The sequence below is a fragment of the Arachis stenosperma genome, chromosome 2, assembly GCF_014773155.1.
Source record: "Arachis stenosperma cultivar V10309 chromosome 2, arast.V10309.gnm1.PFL2, whole genome shotgun sequence".
Lineage (NCBI taxonomy): Eukaryota > Viridiplantae > Streptophyta > Magnoliopsida > Fabales > Fabaceae > Arachis > Arachis stenosperma.
The window spans coordinates 16,374,035-16,398,984 of record NC_080378.1 but is presented as its reverse complement, the minus strand read 5'-3'; the positions used below and the strand labels follow the sequence as shown (position 1 = coordinate 16,398,984).

At 26.2% G+C, this 24,950-nt stretch overlaps 1 protein-coding gene and 1 long non-coding RNA gene across 3 annotated transcripts; one reads left to right on the top strand and one right to left on the bottom strand.

Moving 5' to 3' along the window:
- The first annotated feature begins 1,270 nt into the window (after positions 1-1,270).
- On the top strand, positions 1,271-9,558 carry LOC130962060 (uncharacterized). Of its 2 annotated transcripts, XR_009079704.1 has the most exons (5): positions 1,271-1,349; positions 1,547-1,597; positions 5,336-5,409; positions 7,041-7,129; positions 8,865-9,558. It is a non-coding gene; the product is annotated as an uncharacterized LOC130962060 (long non-coding RNA). The 2 variants fall into 2 exon arrangements; XR_009079703.1 differs by lacking the exon at positions 1,271-1,349 and having other exon boundaries at positions 1,380-1,597.
- An 11,964-nt stretch (positions 9,559-21,522) lies between these two features.
- On the bottom strand, positions 21,523-22,260 carry LOC130962643 (ethylene-responsive transcription factor 1B-like). Its single transcript, XM_057888831.1, has one exon. The coding sequence runs from the start codon at positions 22,258-22,260 to the stop codon at positions 21,523-21,525; it is 738 nt and encodes a 245-aa protein (XP_057744814.1).
- Between the last annotated feature and the right edge of the window lie 2,690 nt (positions 22,261-24,950).

The following is a 24,950-nucleotide window of genomic DNA, read 5'->3' as shown; positions in this document are numbered from 1 at the left end:
AGCTAAAATGTTTTTAAGGGAGAGGCAAAAGTGTTTGAATCTTCTAATTTATCTTTGATCACAACTTTCTATATTCTTTCTTTGGAATAATTCATTTTAAAAAGTGAAGAACATTTCCCCTCAATCATATAATTAAATAGTGGATTCTACCAATAATAAAAGAATACATGAAAGTTGGAAAGCTAAGAAAGGAAACCTAGGAGTACGTATCTGAAAATCTAGGATACACAATTGATGAGTCACGTGTTTAAATGAACTTCCCCATTTCCCTTCAATTCGTTTTCTTTATATAGATTCAATTATTCAAAGGCTAAATCAAATTTGTTATAGGTCAAGTTAGATCCAAGATGAGATTCAGAAGCACACATAAAATAAATCTAGGGGAGTTATAGGCGTTATATTCTCTTCCCCCACATTATAATGTAAATTAGTTTGATGCATGCACCTGCTACAGACACATATTCTGATTTAGAAATAATATAAAATGATGGACCGAGTTGCAATATATAAAATTTTCAGATGTTCACAGTCTTTGCTTCTTGGATTTTTACGCCGCATCATATCTGCTTTTACATATTTAAACCAAGTCTTTTTTGTCTTATTTGCTTGGATTAAAGCCTGAATTATCATTTAATAGTTGCCACTTGAAAGTTGAAATGATGAGAAAAAAAATTACTTATATATTTTTGTTATTTAAAATTTTTGGATAAATAATTTTTTATATAATATTAAAATTTCTATAATCATAATCTAGAGTATGATATCTTTGTTAACAAAAAAAAAAAAAAATTAACATAATGTGAAACAAAAAGAAAAAAAATCTATGCATAATTTATACAAACTTAGAAAAAGAAAATGTTGAATAAAAAATATATTAAAAATATAACTATTCATATATCTTTATCTATCAATTTAAAGTTTTGACACAATAAATTTTATGACATAATATATACAATATGCAATCCAATTATTATTATTATTTATTAATTAATTAAAATTGTACAAGAGAGCAATTCAACGAATGCAAGCTAGCTAGCTAGAAGATGATGTAACTGAATTCAATAATAAGAATATTTGAGTTGATTTGGGTTTTGATAGATTCTGAATACATGCATGGTACATGGACTTAATTTACCAATAATGTTCAATGTTTCAGCTAAAAGTGCAAATGTACCTGGACGACACATGGAGGCGCAGCCTCTTATAATTATCGATCATTGTGTTCCAATTTGATCATTTGATTTGAAATTCATATTATATAGTACATTTGAATATGTGACTACCAATTAAATTATAATTACAGCGTTTGTCTCAATTAGGCTGCTATATATGTTAATCAATTGAATGATGTGAGAGTTCTCTCAATCATTCTAATTTCTTCTACTTATTATTATGCTTCTACTATGAATTTCTTCAATCTTTAGTTAATTTCTTCTAACAAACTCAGAGAATATATGAGATTTCCAAAATCTCTTTTTCATCTATATATTCTTTAATTTTCTTAGCTAGCAGGATCATGATATGCTAATTTAATTATTGTTTGCAGGAACAATAATAATAACAATCAGAAATTCGGAATAGAAGCAGTTTTCTTCAAGTAAGTACTACTCTCCTGCTCTCTAATCTGTTCCATATAAATATACTTTTATTTTTTTTATTTTCTTTTCTTGATTCTTGTCCTAAAGATATTTTTAAGAAAGCTAAGGTTCTTTTATTGAGTTACAGACTTATATAATTAAGCCGAATTTGTTGAGGTTTTATATATTTATTTGCCTGTATAAAAATTAGTACTTATTGTTAAATCAGTTTCTAGATGTAGTTCCTCTTCCTCTCATCTCCTCTTCTTCTCTTCTCATAATTTTTTCACATTTGGAAATTATTATTCTAGTTAAATATTCCATCTAATCTTAGATAATCCTTTGTGAAAAACATTATTTCTAGATCAGATCAGGCATATATAATTATGGTGATTTTTATTGTTATTTGTCTTAAATTTTTGTAGAATAAAGTGTGTTTTGAACTTTCTTTTCTTTGAAGTTGAGGGCTTTTTCAACTAGATATTGAAAAAAAATAATTTAGTATATGATAGAAGTGTAATTGTTGCTGCAATCTTATTATTGCATAAAATTATCTCATCTTTTGGATTTAATTAATAAGAAAGAGGTTACTTTATGATTAAATTTGTGTTATAATCCAGCTCTTATATTCAGGGACGGATCTACCTTAGGGGATGTGGGGGCAAGTGCCCCCACTAAAATTTTGTTAAGTTACATGTAGTATATGGAATAAAAATTTATTTGCCCCCATTTAATAAATAAATTTGACCCCACTATAATTTTTTTTAATCTATTTCTATTTTCATAATGTATAGAAAAAAAATCTCACTATTTTATAATAATACTATATTAATTATAAAAATAATTAAATAATAATAATAAAAATAATTAAAAATTAAATCAGTTATTTAAATTTAAGTACTAAAAACAATTTTTGTATGCTCTCTAACATTCTAATTCTCTTCTTTTGTTATTCTTTTTTTATTCTATGGCTCCTAATAAGACTCCTTAATTTCATTATTTAATTTCTTTTGACTCAATTAAAGATTTATTTTCATTTTTTTATTTTTAATTCATTCAATTATTTTGTATTTTATTTTGTAATTATATAATTATATATTTTTATTACATGGTTAAATATTATTGAATAATAAGATCCATTAATAATTTAAATTTTGAAATATAGTAATATTAATTAACAATAAATAACAGTTAAAATAAAAAATAACATCTAAATATACGAATATCTATTGATTTTCTTCTTTTGAAGTTAGTTCTAGTTTTTTTAGTAACAATATTAATTAAAAAAATTAATTATGAATATTATAAAGAGTCAGTTTTGTAATCTTATAAGACATTAATTTTTAAATAATTATTTATTAATATATATAAAAAAATAAAATATTTAATTGTATTAATAATAAAAGAATTATCAATTTTTTTAAATATCAAATTTAAAAGGATAAAATTCTAAGTTATATGTTATTATTTAAATTACTATATAAGTGTTTTAATTTATTAGTTAAATAACTAGAAGATTAATTATATTTTATAATAATAAAATATAATTATAAAATTATTATCATGTTATACATATTTTGCCCCCACTAATCAAATTTTCTGGATCCGTCACTGCTTATATTAGACCTAAACCTGTGGTCGGTTCAAGAAATTTGGAGAAGTCTGGATTATATTCAGATAATATTTTGCAATATTTTACACGGACATATTCAGATTTTTTCTAATATTTTTTTTGAACACTATAAATAATTGGCTTAATACATAACTAACGCATATTATATTTACTCTTGATCTTTATACCTCTTAGATTATTACTAAAATAGTCTAAAAGGTATAAATGTATATATTCTACGAAGATAATTTTAATCTCAGCTTAGAAATAAATTGTAATCTTCAACCCATAAAAGATAGTAACCTTGTGTTTTTCATATTTTGCTTTACAATATATATGTTGTAAATATATAATTTGAGACCAAATATTTTGAGTAGTTATGTTGTATGTTGTATGTGTTATGTTTGTGAGTTTGTCCTGTTTTGCACTAAAGGTGTTTTTGTCTTGTGTCCACTACAAGTCCCAAACCAAAATATTACTCTTGAAACCTTAGGTGATCTGAGGGTTGTATTTGAAACGAAAAATAGGAGTTGAAATAATTATTTGTTTTTGTTAAGGAAGTGTTTGTAAAGTAAAACGATCTCATAATTATTCCCATCATAATTCTCAGAGGATAACAATTTTTAGCACCAAGCAATTTTTCATCATATAAGCTTCTTTCCATGGATTGTGGTTCTGGTCGTTTGGGTATGCATGTTAGTGGATAATATTTTCAATATATAGGAGAGTGTTTTTACCCCAAAAATAGGTAATGAAATTTAAACCACATTAAGTAGAGTTTAATAGGTTGTAGAGATTAATTTGATGATGTGTATTTTAGAATTGTAAATTAGTAAATATGAATGTAGTACTTTTATATATAGTATTAAATGTTATTAGTTTTTTATATATATATAATTTCAGTATGTAGCAGCGGTGATGTTTTGGTTATTTATGAGAATTTGGAACTTACATTAATGTAGTGTCATAAACTATTCTTTTTTTTTAAAAAAAATTAAACCGATATGATCCTTTATGTAAGATTTTTTTTAAATTTGTGTGAATTTTTTGCATATATCTTTTTTTATTTATTGACACCATTGAAACATCAATCTTGGCGAGATTAACAATTCCACTATAGTAAAAATAGCCAAGAACCCACGTTGGTTGGCTAAGCCAATGATGCACATCTTACTCTTAATGAGCCTAGAAGAAAACAAGCATACAACTTATTTCATATTTAAATCAACTTCAACTCTATTTTATAAATAAAAATTACATGAGTTATTTATACTAATGGGAGAAGAAAAAACCTTACTTCATAACTTGGACGATGTGAGACTAATACATAACACAAAGTTTACTATTCTAAACAATATGAAATTTATATTCCCTTATTACAATTAACTAATATAATTAACCTACTAATACTACTTGCTCTTGCATCATTTATTTTATACTATTTTTTTTTTGGCCAACAAAGATTAAATTTTAGATTTTTAAGTCATAAAATTTCTAATATTATATTATAAAATTACATTTCTCAAATTCTTAAGGTAATAAATAGTTGTTATATGTTATATCTCTATCTGTTAGAATAATGAATAATTGTTGTATGTATTCTAAAAATCATGGTTTGCTGGTACAAATTATATCGATGAGTATAGTGTTAAGAGTTTTTTTTATAACTAATTAAACAAGTTCGTGTATGTATGTATGTGATATATATTTAAGTTTGAGATTTGAAGTGTTGAGTTCTTTTAATTTTAAGTTTAGAAGTTGATTTTAAAGTGTGATTTACTTTGTTTCTATTTGAGTCAAGCATTTCTTAATGAGGGGGATTGCCGTTAAATACAAATTTCTATTACAAATGAGTGAGTCTTATCAAAATTGATTCAGTGGGTATTACTCTGTCACACAAAGTCAATTTTGATATTGATGCAAAAAAAAAGTGATGAAAATTTCAGGATTCGTTATTTTTTAATTTATTATGACAAATATTTATGAATTAATCTTATTTACATTTTTCTTCCTGAATTTCAATCCATGAAACTTTCTAGCTTTAGTTAAATTATACCTCATATAAAATTGACTCTTTAGAAGTTATTGAAATTTTTTATATGCTGCTAGAAATTTTCTTATCTTATCTTTAACTAATTAAATGCAGAAGGATGGTCATTATGAGATTCATACTTGTTGAGGGACATTTTCTGATCATATTTTAGGTACACTCATAATAAGGTAACACTTTTTGTATTTTTTTTTTAATAATTCAATTCCCATGCATAACTAAGTGTTTAACGCCTTATTATTTATTATGTAAATTAAAATGAAAACTTCTGGAATAATTGGTTTATTATTAGTTTTACATATTCTATTTGATTATCTCACTGAAGTACCAATTCATAATAATTTGGTTTATTTTACATATTTCCATATATATTTTTATTGTTAATTGTATAAAATTTCTTAATTTAAAACTTTGAGCTAAAAATATGTTGTTGAATACTAAACTAAAGAATTGAGTTGATGACTAAAAATAATAGCACTCGAACATTTTTCAAAAGAAAAACAAGATGAATGTTAAGAGAAAAAAATGTAGAATAAATGAATTCAAACTGAAGGATAGGGATAAAATATAAAAAAAAATTAGAATAAAATAAAGAAATAAAACTAAATTAAAGTATAATTAAATATTACAGAACGAAATTTGAGAAGAGAACCTCTTTTCATATATTAACTAAATAATAAATTTCTATACTTTTTGAAATATTGAAATGTTCACTTGATTAGGATAAATTGTAATAATTTCTTTTTAAATTTAACTATATTAGATATATATTCTCAATGAGAAGTTCTATCTAACTAATACTGCTTTTCTTTATTTTTATCTTATATTTCAACTAGCAATAGCTAACCTTTTTTATACTAAAAGTGTTGCCTCCTATATTTCTCATCACAATTTATGGAATTATATATTAACTTCTATTGATATTTAAGTTGAATGACAGTAAATATTCCTATATTTTATAAAATATAACATTGATATAAATATATAACACTAAACATATCTTCAGAAAGATTAAATATAGAAATTAAAAATTAATAGAACGGGTGATATCACTTAATTTAATTTTAAGAAAACACCAATTTAATCTACCCGTTAACTTAAATCAATCTCTTGATTCAATTTCAGAAATATAATATTTTCTTAATAATTTATTTTTTAGAGCCCCTTTCACTGTTTACCTTTAATAGTAACTAGTTTTCAACTAACATTCCCTTTTTAACAATATCAAAAGTAGTCCAAACAAAAAAAATAAGCAGTTAGTTATATGTTAATAGAGATAAAGATATAAGGAGTGTAATGGAGGTTAGTTAGAATATTGAAATTCTGTTAGTCTGCTAGTATATATGTGCATAACAGAATTGGTTAGGAGTAGTTTAGTTTAATTAACTTGAGTTGGTCGAATAGTTAACTCATTTGTCCACTTGAATTTCATCTTGTGCATGGAGCACCACACCTTAAGATAGAATTCAAAGGAGTAGTTTAGTTTCTTTTTAAGCTGGTTCTGTTAGCTTGTTATAAATATCTGCTTTCTACCCTTTGCATACATATTCAGTTTTTTTTTTTCCCTATTTGGTAAAATAATGAAAGAGTGAGTGTTAAAGAAGGGGGATATTTTAGTCATTTTACATTCTAAAGACAGAACCCTAAAATTCGGAAACCAAAACCCAAAGCACACTTGCCCTCTTCTCCTTAGCTGCTTCTTCTCTTTAATTCTCTCCGTCAAACCCTATTTTTCATCCACCAAAGCATCCTCTTCTCTCTTCTCTCTCTTGCATTTCTTACAAATGTGTGTTGTTTTAAGGTTGTGGAGCTTCGATTTCTACTTTCTACTTCTATTTCTCGAAGATGATGGGGAAACATTACTTTCATGAAGAGAAGAATATATAAGAGGTAGGTTGGATTTTCTTTTCTTATTTTCCTGGAAAATCATATTATTAATTAATATTATATAGACATTCTAGAGCCAAAATTATTTTAATCTATTTGTCCAGCCCACCCTAGCTGGAAGAGTTTTCATTGTGTGTGAGGGAATTTTTTTCGTTATTATAATAAATTTGACTCAACTCATCATTTAACGATAATAATTTTCATATACAGATTATTTATACTGTGTTATCTAATAGAAATTTAGAAAGATAAAAAAAAAATAATGCGAATAATCATCATAGTGGACATTTATTTAATTATGATTTGACATTTTCTTAAGTTTTTATTGGTTAACATTTAACCATTTTGGAATTGCTTTTTACCAGTTAATAATTCATATCGATGAAATTAACCATTAATTATTAATGGCTAAGCAAGTAACTGTTCCCTTTAATATTTGATGTGTTGATGCCTTAATGAAGATTTGGTTTACCTAATTTGGATACATTATAGTAAGTTAGTAACACACTTGAATGTGGTGATTGCACATCATGCATCAGGTACTGATTGATATGTGTTTTGTGAAAATTTTTGCTTTTGTTATTATTTTTTTCTTCTAAAATCTAAATTGTAAGAATCTGATAATAATTTATATAAATGTGATTCTAAATTTTAGTGTACATCTATCATTATCTGTATATAAAATTATACTATATTGATAATATATTAGTGTTAGACTGACTATTATGTTTTTCTTAATTTTTTACGTTACAACAGCAATTATAATTTAAAATTGTGAGAGTACTATCTACTATCTAGTCATAAAATATTAGAAAATTTATTTTGGCTTGAAAATATTGTTATTTTAGCCTTTACATATATAATTATAAGAAGTAGTTGAAAAAAAATATATATATGGTAATCTTCACTAAAGTATTCTGCATTATTGGTAGCTGATGCTGGCAAAAAAATTTTCTGGTTTTATAGTATTATTCTTTTCACATAGTATCAGTTGTTGATCAGCAGATGATAATTGTTTCATAGAAATGAGACTTTAAGAGTTTTTATGTGTCATGATTATTATTACACATTTTTTAAGTACTTTCCTCATTCTTAGGTCTGTATAGAATCCTCATCTCCTAATTAAGTTAATATTTATGCTGTCTTGATGATCTAATGGTACTTCAGTTATGTATCATGATGAAGTGTATTTTTTTTTCTTTTGATATTGTTGTGTCAGATTATAACTGAGAATAAAAAAAATAATAAAATTTTTTAGATTAACATCATAGGTACGGTGTAATTTTATTACCTATCAATTTTATCTATAAAAAAATTTATTGTCATTTATACCCCTTACATGTTCAAAATAGTAGATTAAGAGTAGAAGAAAATGGAGAAGGACTTATAAAGAATTATAGAGATTATTGTTAAATGTGCTTATTACTAGAACATTGGACTTATGAAAATCCGAAGGAAGAGCAACAAAATGAAGAAAGAGGAAACAAAGTGAATCTAAATTACATTTGTGAAAAGGGATAAATAAAGAAAGAAAATGGTAAGGAGTAAGTAGTAAATAACTAATTTTGATCTGAAATGCTAAGGAGTTGTTCTAGATATTCAACCCCCAAATCCTCAAACACCATCACATTAGTTGTTGATGATGATGATGATGAAGATTTCTCTGATGATTCCCTTTTCTTTTTAGTCTTTGACAACTTCCTTTGGATGCAATTCCTCTCTTTGAGTGCAAGTGCAGGTGAAGAACAAGAACAAGAATCAGAATCCATCATGATTCCTTGCAAAGAATCTTTGACCCTTTTGAATGGAAAGTTGAGAAGAGCAGAGTAGCCTCTCATGGAGAATGCAGCTTGATCATAAGCCAAAGCAGCATCTTCTGCACTCTCGAATGTTCCAAGCCAAACCCTTCTTCCATTCCTTGTTGTGTCTCGAATTTCCGCTGCGAATTTCCCCCATGGCCTTTTCCGAACTCCTATGTAATTTCTTCTAATTCCCTTGCCACCATCAACTTGTTCTTCTTCATCATCTTCAAGCTGCTTCTTCTTCTTGATGTTCTCTGTGGTTGTTGGTGATTGTGATTGTGAATAATCAATGGAGAAGTCAATGATATCATCATCAAAGGAAAGTGATGAATTGTTATTAATGAAAGAAGGGTGATTAACAACATGGGTTGTGAATAATCCATTATTGTTGGTTGTGAAGAATGATTGGGAGCAGAAAGTGTGTGAAACATTGTTATGATCATGATGGGACATGTCCCAATCTGGGATCTCAAAGAAAGGAGGCGTAGTAGTGCTCATTTTTGTACCTTTAATTGTGTATGATTATATGATATCATAATCACTTATGGCTCTCTGTGACTACTTATTTATATACTGAAACCTAGAGATCCCACCCAAATTGTTTATGTTTCTTACCATGTTATATTTATATAGAAAAAGTAGAGGGAATTATTTGTAATATAAGCTAACTAATTTTTTTTTTATAAAAAACCTATTTTTAACTAGGGTGAACGTGGATCGGATCGGATTAAATATGGTCAAAATTTTGATTCGATTCGTACTAAAATTATCAGATCGGATCTAATATTCGCAGTTTTTAAGATTGGATCTGATCCGCACAGTTGCGGATCGGATTGGATATCAGATATATCCGCAAAACACAAAAATATTTTTAAAAACTTATTTTTATTAAAATAATATCAATAAAATTTATTATTTCTATTCTTTTAAATATGTTTACTTTTAAAATGATATTAAACATACTTTTCTTAAATAATAAATTAAAATAATACAACATATATGATAATTATTAGTTGAAATAAAATATAAAAAGAATATTTACTTATTTATTTCTTTATTTTTGCAGATACGCAAATATGCGTGCGGATAGTAACATAAAATTCGCAATCCGATACGATTAATCTGCGGATCCGATCCGATCCGAAAACCTTACTAATCGAATTTATATCCACAATTTTTAGATCAAATTCAAATAAACACGGCAAATATACGGATCGAATACGATCGGTAAACACCTCTATTTTTAACTAATTTGCTAGAATTAATTTCACCTCCTAATTGGTTCTCTAACAGAACCAATTTATATATTGGGCATCTTTTATTAAAGTCTTGTTGCTAATAGATTAAAAGAGCATCTATACCATACCGAAATACAAAAAAGAATATCCAATGAGATGAATTTGTAAAACACAAAGTATAGAAATTAAATATAGGAATGAATGAATCTCTTGTTAGTCAATATTAACTATTTTTTTTTAATATTAAAAACTTTTTTCCTTTGAGGATTTATAGTTTAATTTTTATAATTTAAAATTAAAAATTTATTTTAAAGAATGGAATTTGAGATAAATAAAATAATTTTAAAAATATAAAAATATTATATACACACTAAAAATCAGTCACTAAATTAATTATTATGTATTTGTGTATAAATATATATATTATTTAACTTATTTTTAATTTATATTTTATATTTCAATAAGTATTTTATACCGATAATTAATGTGATTCTCTAATATTAGTTTTTGTAAAAAAGTTGTTTATCTGTTAATGTTAGATAATTTTTTAATATTTTATTTTTAATTTATATTAATGTTCAAACGAATATTTGAAATTATGTACTAGAAAAATATTCAAAATTTTACTTAAAAAAGTTGTCTCGTTTAAAGATAAAATAGATAATTTAAATATAAAATTTTGAGTAATTTATATTTATAATATTTAATCAAGTACTTGTAAATATTTAATAAATATTTAAAAGTATCAATAGTTTACGGTTCTAATTTTTCAATCAAGATTCAACGAAATTATGAATATTCAAAGTAATTTCGATTCGTTAACCAAAAAAATAATAATAATTTCGATTCGAACATTTTGATTACTCCCATGATCAATATTTTAAATTATAATTTTCCATTCCGGCTAAGATCAACTGCAATTCTATAGAAAAGTTTAAGGTTATCTAATTTTGTTTCTATTAACCCCAAAAGAAAAAAGAAACTATAATATATTTTGTTTGGTATTCATAAAGTAGAGTTTTTATTGATAAAATGAGTTTGGGGGTGACTGGGGTTTACAACTTAATTAAATAGTTATAAAATGAATGTCCAAACAAATATTTATAAAAACTTTACATCTTATGTCATGTCCAAAAAAAACTTTAGTCTTGTGTATGTATTTTTTTTAAAGGCTTATCTATATATTTGGTATTCTAAAAATATATATTAAGATTATAAATTAAAAATTTTATTAAAAATATAAAAAATCTAAATTGTTAATATATATATATTTTATATTTATTAAATAAAAAAATTTAAAACTTTCTGTTATAATAAATTTATTATGTATTCTTAAAATACATATTAACTAAACTTTAATTATATATGTACCCTGCTGTGTTATGACCTATAAATTTAAAGTAAAAAAATACGATAAATATTGTTATGTTCTAGAATTTAATAGTCCATTCTAATCAATTGGAACACTCCTCTCTAAATCATTATCATTATCATTTATCTTGGTAGATTTCGCATCAATGTCATCCTATAGTACATCTTTTACGGAATTCGATTTTTTACCCTCTCTTAAAACTGATATCATCTATCCCAACAAAAGTATTTGTAAGCACAATTGCAAACTCACTAAAAGAGCGATTACTACTAATTTTTCCTTCATTAATACAGTTTAGATTAACGGCGAAGGATTAAGAAGCCATCAAAACTCTTTTAGATGTAATTATAGACACAAATAAAGAGGCAATAACAGGCATTGAACTAGAGACTTTTAGAATTACTATAAATTTTGATTTGATTCTGGTGAATTAGCTATCACATCTCCAAACTTAATTAACAATTCATGGATTTTCACTTCGAAAAACTAACTACATTGAAACAAAATTTACAAATTTTTATCATTGTCTATTACAAAAAAATCGTACTTCACATCATTTTATGCCATAAATTCTCAGTTTTTAGATAATAATATTTTGCAATTGAGTAAAATTCGTACAAAATTTAATAAAAATACTCATTGAATTGTTATTAATAAATTTTATTTCTTTTCGTATTTCCAGTGTACACCAAATTTAGAGCCGAATTCATATGATGATATAGTAAAACTTTAAATTCAAGTTTTTATTAAAGTATTTATTGCCACCAAATTAAATATTTAATTACGAATAATATATAAAAGTATTTTATATTATAAATACAAATATTATATTAGTTAAAAATAAATTTATTGTTTGGAGTAAGATCGGATTGAAAAATTCTAGTTTCGCAAATAAAACAATTTGGGATTTTAAATTGATTTTATACTCAAAAATAAAATTAAAATAAAATTAAGACTCTACCATAAAAGATGCTTGTTTTTAAACTCTGGCACTCCTATAATGGGTCATCTATCACCATCACATGTGCTATTTTGTCTAATTTTAGTGACTTAATAGCTTGTACTTATCTCTAATGCTAATAATATATTAATGATTCTTGTTCAGCTTATTTTATGGGCAGGCATTTTCATTTGTCGTTTAGTGCATTTGACGAGGTTGTAGATATTATGTGTCGTTCCTTTATTCTTACGTATGGTACAATATAATTTTTTCCTAATTGAGGGACAAATCTTATAACATACTAAAAATACTATACTTTTGTCTAAGCGTGTAGGATCCTAAAAAAAGTCCGAACAATTTGGGTGAATTTTGATCCGAATTAAAAATGGCTCAGCAAGATTTAAAAAAAAAATTACAACCCAATAAAATAATTCAAAGATAAAGTATTATTTTAGTTTTTAATATTTAGATTAAATTTTAATTTTATTTTAAAGATTTTAAATATTTTATTTTTATTTCAAAAAATTTTAAATATATTCAATATAATTCTATTGTTAAATATGATGTAAATAGTTAATCAAATGAGTAACGTGAACGTTAATAATGTTCAATATAATCCTTTTTATAACACTTTTTCTTTTTAATTTTCTTTTCTTTTACAAAATTCAAAATTTTAACAATCAATCATCAACTTTTAAAATAAAAAAAAAATTATATTAGTGATCGTTGATGAATCGATTTTACTTACATAGTAAAATCGAATGTTATTGACTCCTCAATATGCAAATTGCTTGCATCATATTTAATAGTGGAGCTACATTGAACTCGTTTAAAATTTTTTTAGAATTAAAATAAAATGTTCAAAAAAATTTTAACTAAAATAAGACGTTTAAAATATTAAAAATTAAATTAAAATTTATCCTAAAGCTAAGACTAAAATATTATTTTACCCAACAATTCAATTAGATTTAGGCCAAAGCTCGAGTCACTTCAATTTGACCAGGTTAAATAGAAGAGAGTGTGTATTACACCTGAGGGGAGAACAACATTTATAGGTAGAAACTAGAAACTAATCAAAGAGAAGTTTAAGAAAGGTCATGAATGAATCTTGAGCATTACTAATTATCTATAACAGAAAATGTACACTTGTAGCATAACTAATTGGAGATGGTTATTTTTTCTTTATATCTTCTCTCAAACTCAAGAGAGGTTTTGGAATTGCTCTTTACTTACTATAAGAAGTATAATTTATTGAAATTAAAATATTCAATTTTTTAATTTGTTTCAAATTTAACATTTTATTCCCGAATATATATAAGGCATTTGAGATACTCATGTCCAAAGAATTTTTATATCCAAAAAATAAACAAATTAGGTTTTATTTGTCATTTTTTTACAATTGCTGCGTATATTATGCTTACGTATATTCCTAAAAAATAAATTACTTGAAACAAAGCTCACTTAATAATTGTGTATTCAAGTAAAATGAAAAGGAAAAATGAACGAAGAGAAGGCTGATAATTTTGTATATGATTTTCAAAATGCTGAATTTTTTGAAAATGAGCTATACATTATCAATTTCAAGAATATGGGTCTAAATTTTTGTTTTTAGGCTGAAAAAAGTAATTATTTTTGTCCTCTTTTACAAGTCGCAAAAACACATTGTTTTGGCTTTTTCTATTTTTCACAGGTTACAAAAAATAGTATACAATTTATTTTGCGAGTATGACTTCTCTCTTAACTTTTTACAAGTTGTAGAGAGTACTATATTAATATAAGTATATATCCACTGGATTTTTTATTTAAATAAATATTTTATTTATTAAAATAAATAATTATAAAAATTATTCTAAAAATACGTTTTTAGTTTTATTTCGTTTATACTGTAAACGAAATAATTATAAATATAAACAAAATAAGACTGTAGGACGTATTTTCATAATAATTTTTATAATTATTTATTTTAGTAAATAAAATATTTATTTAATTTATTTAAATAAAAAATCCTATATTCACTAGATCCCTAGTATGTAATTTATTATTATTTGGGCAGGGATGACACGAGGACTTTACAATGCTCAAGGTTTCATAGACCGTTGCTATATCCCTATAAAGTTAATCAAACCACTTTTTTGAACTTTTAACATACATGACCATTTGAAGATGAAACAATATAAAAAAAAAAATTCATAATTATTGATTCAAATTAAACCTAATTAATCCATTAGCACAGCATGAGCGAAATTGTATCTGGACACACATGGATGCGTGCGTTGCCTCTAATGACCATTAGTATGATGTTTCAACTTGTTCTATATATGTTAATTGCTACCAAATATAATTCATGCCTCAACATTTGTATGTGTGAACCCATTGTATTACAAATTAAATTAGAAATAAGATGTGTCTCTATGTGGCTGCTATATATTAAGCAATTGATTGATCAATACAACGAACCTTTTTGACTCTTCTCACTAGTTATTTAATAATACATTAGAATTTATGAAAGTCCAAAAAGGTACAAACTAACAACCTTATATTATGGAGGCTATTCATTCCTACCTCTTAAACCTTTATTTACTAGTAAATATGTTGATTTGTAATCGTAATTTGAAGGAAGAAGAGCACGTGACTTGCCAAGAGAAGAAACTCAGAGTTATAGGCATATCAAGGAGAAGCTATCTCGATATATAGACATGTAAGTACTAAATAACCTATCTAAATAATTTAAACATAAAAACAATCAAATACATACCCTTTGCAGATTCACATTAATTACTATTGTTGTGGGTTTTTTATTTTGCTTTTTTTTGTTACCCATAATGTTTCCCAATTTGAGAAATTATTGTAAATCTGAATTTTATTTAGAAGTTTATTGTTAGCTAATAAATTAATATATACATAAGATGAGATTTGATCCATTCTCCAACACTTGATTAATGACCAACCCTAGTTTTTTTTTTTTTTTTGTTCTTTAAATTTCACATTTACAACTTGAAATAATTAAATTCGTAACCATTCATTGCGATTTATTATAGCCTATATATTGGGACCATAATGCAACAACCTTATCGTAGTTTTATTGCCATTAAAATAAAGACATAATGCAATTAAAGTGTGAAATATATTTGATAAACATGAATACTATATCAAATTTAAACATTGATTTTATTTAGTGCCTTAAGAACTAGTTGACTGGAAATCTATGATGTATGACATAGACACCGGATACAATACGATATGAGATATGCTGACACGCAAATTTTAAAATCTTATAAGACACGAAGACATACATATATAAAATATAAAGTATTTTTTGGATAAATCATAACGATATTAATATTTTATTGATATTAAAATATAAATTAACTTTTTTAATTATTTTTAATGTCTTATTTTAACTATATCAAGTATTTAAAATTATTTTTTATTTTAATAAATAATAATATATACTATATCTAAATTTATTTCAAAAATATATGTTAAGAATAAGACTGGACACACTGACATGTGATAGTATTTTCACTATTTTGGTGTGTCCAAACTCCAAACGTGTCCGAAAATTTTTTTTATTTTTTATTAAAACACGGTTGGACACAACAAATAAACATTGTATCGAATAAATATCAATAAATGTCGTGTCAAAAATATATCCGACACGACTCAACAAAATGTCCGCTTCATAGCTTGAAATAAACCGTGTTCGTACAAAAGTAACAAATGCTTACATTATTATAAAGAGTAAGCATACAAAATATAATTATTTGGGTCGCCATTTCCGTCACCTTATTTTTTTTTTACCATTAAAAAAAAGATATCATTACAATAAGTATCAAATTTTAGATTTTTTTTTTTATTATAGACACTCATAATATATTATAAAATTATTCATCTCAAATATTTAAAATGTCAAATAAAGATATATAAATAATTATACATCTAATAAATACGATATATTTTTTTTTTTTACTTATGATACACCCATGAAAACGATGTTTTTTGAAAGATACAACTGGAATAATAAGTAAGTCCATGGAATAATGGCTTTTGCAGTTGAATGTGAAACAAAAACCGGTTTTTAGAGCAGTTATGCTATATTTTATATTAATTGATCGAAAATAATTAGAATTAATTTGAATAAGCCTAATTCATCCAAAAGTTAATTCAAGGGGGGCGAGAGATATCTATAAACATTTTAAAAGTATATCTGTGAGATTTGATATAAGAATAAACAATACGTGACTTTTATTTCTCTTTATATATATATATAACCCTCTGTTTAATTCCCAGGTTTATATTGAAGATAGATTCTATCTATTTTATTTTTTAGTTTTTTATTTCAAATTTAGAAATAATTATATTTATAATTTTATCAAATAGTAAAATCAGGCTTTCGGTCAACATAATTGAATGATTCTTTTACTAAATATAATTAAAGTTCCCACATAAGCATGTATCATTGGATTAAGAAGATAAAGTAATAAACACGATGAGTGTTTATTGTTAAATAAGCCAAAACAAAAACGGTACCCCTTATTTGAAAAAGAAAAAAAAAAGGTAGGCCATCATAGAAAACACCAACTATATATTATTCCCTTCGCAGTCTTACTTTTAATAGCAACAAAATTTCAACTTATTACATTCTATTTTATTTAACTACATAAAAAAGAAATATTAAAAGGTTTAGTGTCAAATCGTTTTTCTCTAAAATACTTTTTTATTATATTTAAATATAATATTATAAAATATTTTTTAAAAATTTATAAAACTTAAAAATCCAATATATATATATAATATTATCAATGTAAAATTTTACACTTATATTCAATAACATAATAGTACATTAATAAAAACAACTATTTTTTATATTAATCACATAAATAATTTTCGAAAAAAAGTAAAGATAATATGTGATTGGCACCACTAGACAAAATAGCATAAAAATTAAACACATATAATAATAATGTATCTCACATTTTTTATTATTATACATACACGTTAAATACAAAAGGAAACACCGAAACACTAGTATATAATTATTAAATGGAAACAAAAAAAGAGACGTTATATCAAATAATTGAAGAATCTCTATTCTTTTAATTTAGATGACTGTAAATAGTATTGCAGATTGTATGACTAAAGCAGCTGTTTTTGGCGCAGACATTCACTGAAATTGGAGCCAACCATAAAATGAAATTCAACATCTAATAAATTTAAATATGACCCTAACTAATTAATTTGATTTTGTCCCTTTTTTTCTTTCTTTTCTATTTAGTCACAAAAAAAACCTTCCACTGTAGTGATACGCCAATGATTTTTTTTTAAGCTTTGCTTTCATTGTGTTTGTTATAATCTCTCCAATTTTCTGTGAAATACTGAAATCTAATCCAATTAGCTTTGCCCACGGAATCATGGAGAGAAATTAGAGCAACATTATTATATGGCTTTATAAAATTAAAGAATAAAAATTATAATGATATATATATTATATTGTTTCTCCTATACCTACCAAACCTCAACTCTCTCTACCCCCTCTTTTTCTTTCTTGCTACTTTCTATTGTCAAGCCCTCATCTATGTCTTTCTCCCTCAAAATAAAAGGTTTTATTTATTTATTATTTTATTTTTTTTATATCTCTCATTGCTAAATGAAATTATTGTTGTGAGTTTATAACGTTTCAAGGTTGTGGGGCTGAAGAAAATGATTGATTTCAGGGGAAGTTGCACAACCAAACAGTGCTGAATTAAGAGGTAGGTTCAACATAGCTTTCCTTATTAATTTCTTGTTTGTCCTAGAAAATATTTTAGAGCGAAGATTACTTTATGAATATTGCATTGTTTTTTATTGGGTGAAGATGTTTGTCCAATTGATTATTCAAACGAGAATCAATGAATTGAACTTGGGTTGGTGGTATATATATATATATATATATACAGTTGTTTGGGTATATAGAAGGTTAGTTGATCCTAATTGATATTATATATTGTTCATCATCAATTCAATTTTTTCTTGTATATTTGGACGAGTAATTTACTTATCCAATTATTCACCAGTTTTTTCTATCTATTCATTGTTGGATTTGCATCTGAATTTGAATTTGAATTTCTAATATACATTTAGTTTCTTGCTACATGTACTGAAATAAAATAAAAAAAGACTGTGATGTTATAATGGTAAATTTATACAGATAATCTCTATTCAAATTGATCATAGTTGTATTTATGCCCTTAATTAATGGAGACTTTATTCCCATCATTGGAGAAGAGAAATTGAGAGTTTGATATGAATATTCATATATGAACTTGAATATTTTTCTTTTTTAATGTTTGCAAGAGATATTGAGAACCTTTTATAGAGAGGAATGTGCAAAAGTTGTTATAACTAATTTCCTAACAAACAATAACTAACTTTCTGTTTTTATTACTTCACCCTTTCCTTACCAATTAGCATAGTCATTTTTTTTCTTTTAATGTAATTGTTAAAGGTTTGATTCTCAAAGAGAGAAGCAATGGTGAGTAGTACATAGATGGTCCTTGCCACTTACATAGATATGTTTTACTTTTGATGGAAAAATGTATTTGAGTAATTTGATTTGTTTATTACATCAACAAAACTTCTTTCAAATATTGATTTATGTTTCTTAATTCTGTTGTGTCATTGGTGATGGTTACAACATGACGAGTTGATTTTGATTTGATTTTGTTAGAGTTCATGTGTGGACAATTAGTATTTTTGTTCAAAAAATTGTGTTTCTATTTGTTACAAAATCATTTTTTAAAAAATTTAAGTTGTTAGAATAAAGCACACGAATGGTTATATTTTTAATACGTTCTCTCAAACAATTTTTTTTTTTTTGAATTTGCTTAAATTTTTGCATAAATTTTTTCTTTTTTTATTTATCTTATGCTATTTTTTTTTTTTGAATAACAATCAAGGATCAAAGTCTAAACTTTTTAGATATAGAAAAACTTTAATTCTAATATCATGAAATCGCTCATCCTAAAACTTTAAATTAATATATAAGAGGAGACAGATAAATAATTATTTCTAAAAGTTGTGTTTAATTTAGTGATAGTTCATGTTACTTTATTTTGTGTGTACCCTTTGTTGATTTTTATTGTATAATCTTTACTTTGATGATGTTTGAATGTTACTTTTTAGATATAAATATAGAGAAAATGAGTATATAAATCTATTTAGTAGATGCTATAGCAAAATTTAGTACCCTGAAAAATGGGGAAACAAAATTAATGTTAAAATTGTTATCAAATATACTTTTTATTTTCGTTACTGCTTTCACTGACTCATCACCATTATCATGTATTTTAAAGACAATAACTTCCAAATATTATCGTCATTCTTTCAATTCTTGTATGATGGGCTATCATCTTTAGTATCAACTTTTGTTGATTTGTTGTTATCATGTTTGTTGGTTTTTGGTTGAAAAGCAATATATTTTTCTTTTATTTTAGGATGAAGGTTTGTTTTCATAGCCAAGCATGTGAATTGTACACTAAGATCACTCATTAAATAAAATTATTTAATTAGTAAGTGTATAAATAATATTTTTAATTGGTAAATTCTATTTATTTTTTTTTTAAAATAAAGGATAAATTACTACTTGTAATGTGGCTAGTAGTTTTTGAATGAAATTATTTTATTTATTATATAATAATAAAAAATATAAATAAAAAATAAGATAAATTTAAAAAAATAAAAATAAAAATATTTAATTGTCAACAAACATGTATTTTGATAAATTCTTTCTTAGTTAATTATTAATTGAATTTTATCAATTTTTACCGAATAGAACCATATAAAAGAAAAAATAAAAATCACATTATTAAATAATAAAAAAAATTGATATTTAAATACAATTGAAATATCTCTTGTGTTAAAATTATATCATTAAAATTTAAGTTAAACAATAATTCGTCCATAAAATATATAAGAATGACTTTATCAAAAGATGTACCTTGATACACTAATAGAATAAGATTATAGCAATTTTAAATATTCTAATCTATTTATATATATACTTTTTTATTTTATAATTATATTTTTTAAATAAATACTGTCATAATAAATTTTTTGATATACCACAAAATGTTTATTACTATTTTAATTTCCAACTCAAACATTAAAGACTTTACAATATTTTTTTCATATATTTTAAGAGTTTTCAATAATTCTTTTGTTTCTCTCATTTAAGAGGCAAGTACTAAAGTGGTGCATTATTCTTTAATAAGTATTGAAATAAACTGTTTCTAATTAATAATAGGGTTTATTTTGAGGGATTTAGTAGGAATCAATAATTTCTTGAGTATCTGATCTATCCTAATTATCTATGTTTCTAAGAACAAATTTCCTAAGGATAGATACATTTGTGAATAGGATTCTTAGAAGAAAATGGATTTTAAAAAAATCTTTTAAAGAATAAAATGGACTCCACTTTACTTGTTGTCTTAATTGTCACTACAGATATACATTTTGTCAAATTTTGTCAACTTTAATTTTATTATTCTTGAACACTTTTCTGGTCATTGTGATTGTAAAGTCCCCATTTTCTTTTGATTGATTATTACCAACAGGAGATGTAGTGGGGAAGAATGAGAGTCAAGATATGTAAAACAATTTACAAAACGTCACAATCTTTTACCAATCAGGATGTTAGATACAAACCCTAGTTTGGACTAATTTGTGAAATTTCAAGATAAGAAGAAAATGTAACTACTCATTCCCCTTTTGTGTTGAGATATGCCATTGAACATACGTTACTAGCAGTAAGAATCAAAACTGAATTTTATTGGCAGCATTTTATTCCATGATAATTAGTTGATCAAATAGAAGAATATCATCTCTTCTTGGGTTGCATTTGGGGATTGAGGTCTAAAAGAAAAAATATATATATATTTTTTAATGAAGATATCTAAACTCGCAAGCACACACCAATATTACAAAACCAAATAAAGGAGAAAATAATAGAACTACAAACAAACAAAGAAGAAGAAAAGAAATTAAATCTAAGTGAAATTAAACAAGATTTAATTGAAGTAATAACTAGGACTTTCACCTTGATTATTATTATTATTATCCGAAATACTTAGGAGTTGCTCAAGATATTCAACTCCCAAGTCCTCTAACACCATCACACTACTACTTGATGATGATGATGATGATGATGATGATTCTTCACTTTTCCCTTTACACTTTGCATTTTGAGTAGATTCATTTTCCTTTGATGATGACAATTTTCTTCTCATGTAGTTTCTCTCTTTGAGTGCAAGTGCTGGTGAATACCCTTTGTTGTTGTTGTTGCCACAATTATACTCAATTCCTTGCAAGGAATCTTTGACCTTTTGGACTGGAAAATTGAGAACAGTATTGTAACCTCTCATGGCAAATGCAGCTTGATCATAAGCCAAAGCAGCATCTTCAGCACAATCAAAGGTTCCAAGCCAAACCCTTGTTCCATTCCTTGTTGTGTCTCGAATTTCGGCTGCGAATTTTCCCCATGGTCTTTTTCTTACACCTATGTACCTTCCTTTTTCACCATGATGAACCTCTTCATCTTCTTCTTCATGCTTCTTGTTCTTCACATTTTTCTCCTTGTATTTATTGCTGTTACCTATTTTTGGGACTTGTTGTGAATGCATGGAGAAGTCAATCATATCAAAAGAAGGAGAATCATCAACATTGTTGTTGGAAAATTTTTGGAAGCAAAAATTTGGTGAAGATGATGTTTTCCAGTCTTGGATCTCAAAGAAATTAGGGGAAGTCATTTTTGTCAACTGAGTTTTTTTTTTTTTTTTTTGGTTGCTTGAATCCTAGGAACCTATTGACCCTAGGTAGCTGTAACCCTATTATTTATATAGGTCTTGGATCCCATCCAAATGGTTCTTTAGTATTATGAGTTTGGGGAATCTATCAATTGAAGTCATATGATTAATTAAGATTGCATTGCTACAAATGAAATCCAAGAAAGACTTCGTTTGTCTTATTAGATTATGGATTGTAAAATAATGATTCATGTTACCACTTGCTTTGCCCTGCTTATACATTCATGCATGTGAATTTCAGTAATTGTTGTACTAAGGAATTTATTTTTTTTAAGGTTCATTCACAAATAGTAATAAAAATTCCTCTAGAAAGTCAATTTTTTCTAGACAATATGAACCTTTTTTTAATCTTAAATTTTTAATTTTTAAATTCTATACTATATTCTAATTCTAAATTTTAAATTCTCTAATAAAAATTTAATGTACATTTAGCAGTGAAATTAATTTTTTTTAATTCTTTAGTGTACTAATTCCAAATATCAGAAATCAACTAATGATTTTATTAAATATCAAGGATTTAAATATAATAAAAAGTTAAAGAAGTCAAATACAATGAAATAGACATAAAATAAATTAAATCCCTAAACCCTACGGATAATCGTCGCCTTCTCCCGTGTTGAGACGGCAAACTAGGTGTTGATGCTGGTGCCTTTCCAACGCACATCTGCATATTGTACAACGCCACCTGGTTTCGCAAGCACTTTAGCCGCTCTAGCTTTTTTGTCAGCTTCGAGCTTATGGCAACGGTGTCTCCTATGCATACAAGAAGCTCGTTTGTATCTCTCCTCAGACTTCTAACTTGTTGCTGAAGCTCCTGTGCGAGCTTCTGCACCTCTTCCCTCAAATCAACAACTTCTATAGGATCGGCAGGGCTATTGACAGAGGTAGAAGCAGATAAATCCGCCAATGTAAAGATGTGGAGGCCGCTGGCAAAGAACGACCCCAACCCGTCGACATAATTCTTGTAAGTTCAGAAGTGGTCTCACGCCAAACCCTATCAGGATCAACGAGTGAGGCATCGGAGCCAGGATCGTCCCTACTAGGGTGGGATTATTGGGTTACGGCCTCCAATCTCTGCGTGTAGTCCTCCTGTGTAACATACATTGTGATTAGGATGACAATTAATTGACTTTAAACCGAATACATACATTTCAAATTTAGAATTAATTGAAACTCACATAGCAAGCCGCAGACCGCTCATCAACAAATCTCTTCTTATTAGCCTTCAACATATGAGTATACTTAAAGGTCTACACCAATGTCGCCTCACGCTCCAATGACTTAGACTACACATATTGAAACCAGCTAATAAAATAAATCAAGTAACAATTAATTCAAGTAATAATTAACAAAGATTAGCAAATTACATACCAGCCTACTCTTCATCTTCATGAAAGTCCCTGACTCACCAGTATACTTTAACGACCTCGGCGAAGCCCTGTTAGTTTTGTTCTTCGGATAGCGACACTTGAACCCCTCATCAGTACTAAAATGGATGTCCAATTCCTTCTTAATATCTGGATGGAGCCAAATCGTGAGGTAGTTGCTCCCCTGACAAACGTCTTGCATCATCTGCTGAAGTCGCCTAACCTAATCAAGTGATCTCTATCCCATATAAAGTTCTCCTGCACAAAGTAATTCAACAACATTAGTTAGTTGAAATAAAATACAGTTAGAATATAGTTAATTCAACAACATTAGGTTCTCACCGCTCACTTCTAAAACCACCACTCTCTTGTCTCAGTAGGGATCTTCATGTAGCTTGGTTTTGAGTTGTCGTACATGGACTAAATCACATTGAAAATCTCCTGTGTACATGCATTGTTGTTTGGTGCAAACCTATCAATAAAAAACTTTAGATTAGCAAACACATAAAAATACATAAAATCTAACAAATTCAAAATAGATTGCGGATAAAAGACATTAAATAGTACTCACACATGCATGCCAAATCCTCATCCGTATGATGGGTAGTGGTGGAGGGACATCTGGTTGGAATGCATTAGAGGAATTACCCACCATGGTCTTTGTCGTTGAAGTTGTAGGAGGCGGAGGTAGGGGCGTAGCAGAAGGAGCCACGTAGTTGGAGTTCAGGAGCATGATGAACTACTGGTCCAGTGGACCCGCCTGTGACTCACAGGGGTCAATTGGGTAGTTGGGGTAGTGGGCGATGTCCGAGAAGTCCTAGGGTACCGGTAGTGAAAATCCTCCCTCTACAACGACTACGAGATCAACTTGTGACACCTCTGTTATCTGTCATCATGTCTGCAAAGAGAATATCAATTAACACTAATCAACATATATACAACACAAATCCTTCAATATTTATATTATTTTAAAAAAATTTTGACATAACCTCCTCTAAAATTGGACATATATCCATCTTTACGGTTCCCACAAATCTAACCAAATTGAAACACAAGATAGTCCAAACAAATTAAAATTTATATTCATGAAATATGACATGTTGAACTAATTTTTATAAATTCTCTAACTGATTTTTAATTATCACCTAATTAAAACAGTAAGCAACTTGAAAAGAAAATTAAAACACTAAAAAATACTTTTTAAGTTAAAGATTAAGAACAAATTAAATTAACAATAATATATATAGATATATAATGAAAATTCAC

Excerpts from the sequence above, each read along its gene's own strand:
- LOC130962643 (XM_057888831.1), bottom strand. The coding sequence starts at position 22,260 with ATGACTTCCCCTAATTTCTTTGAGATCCAAGACTGGAAAACATCATCT.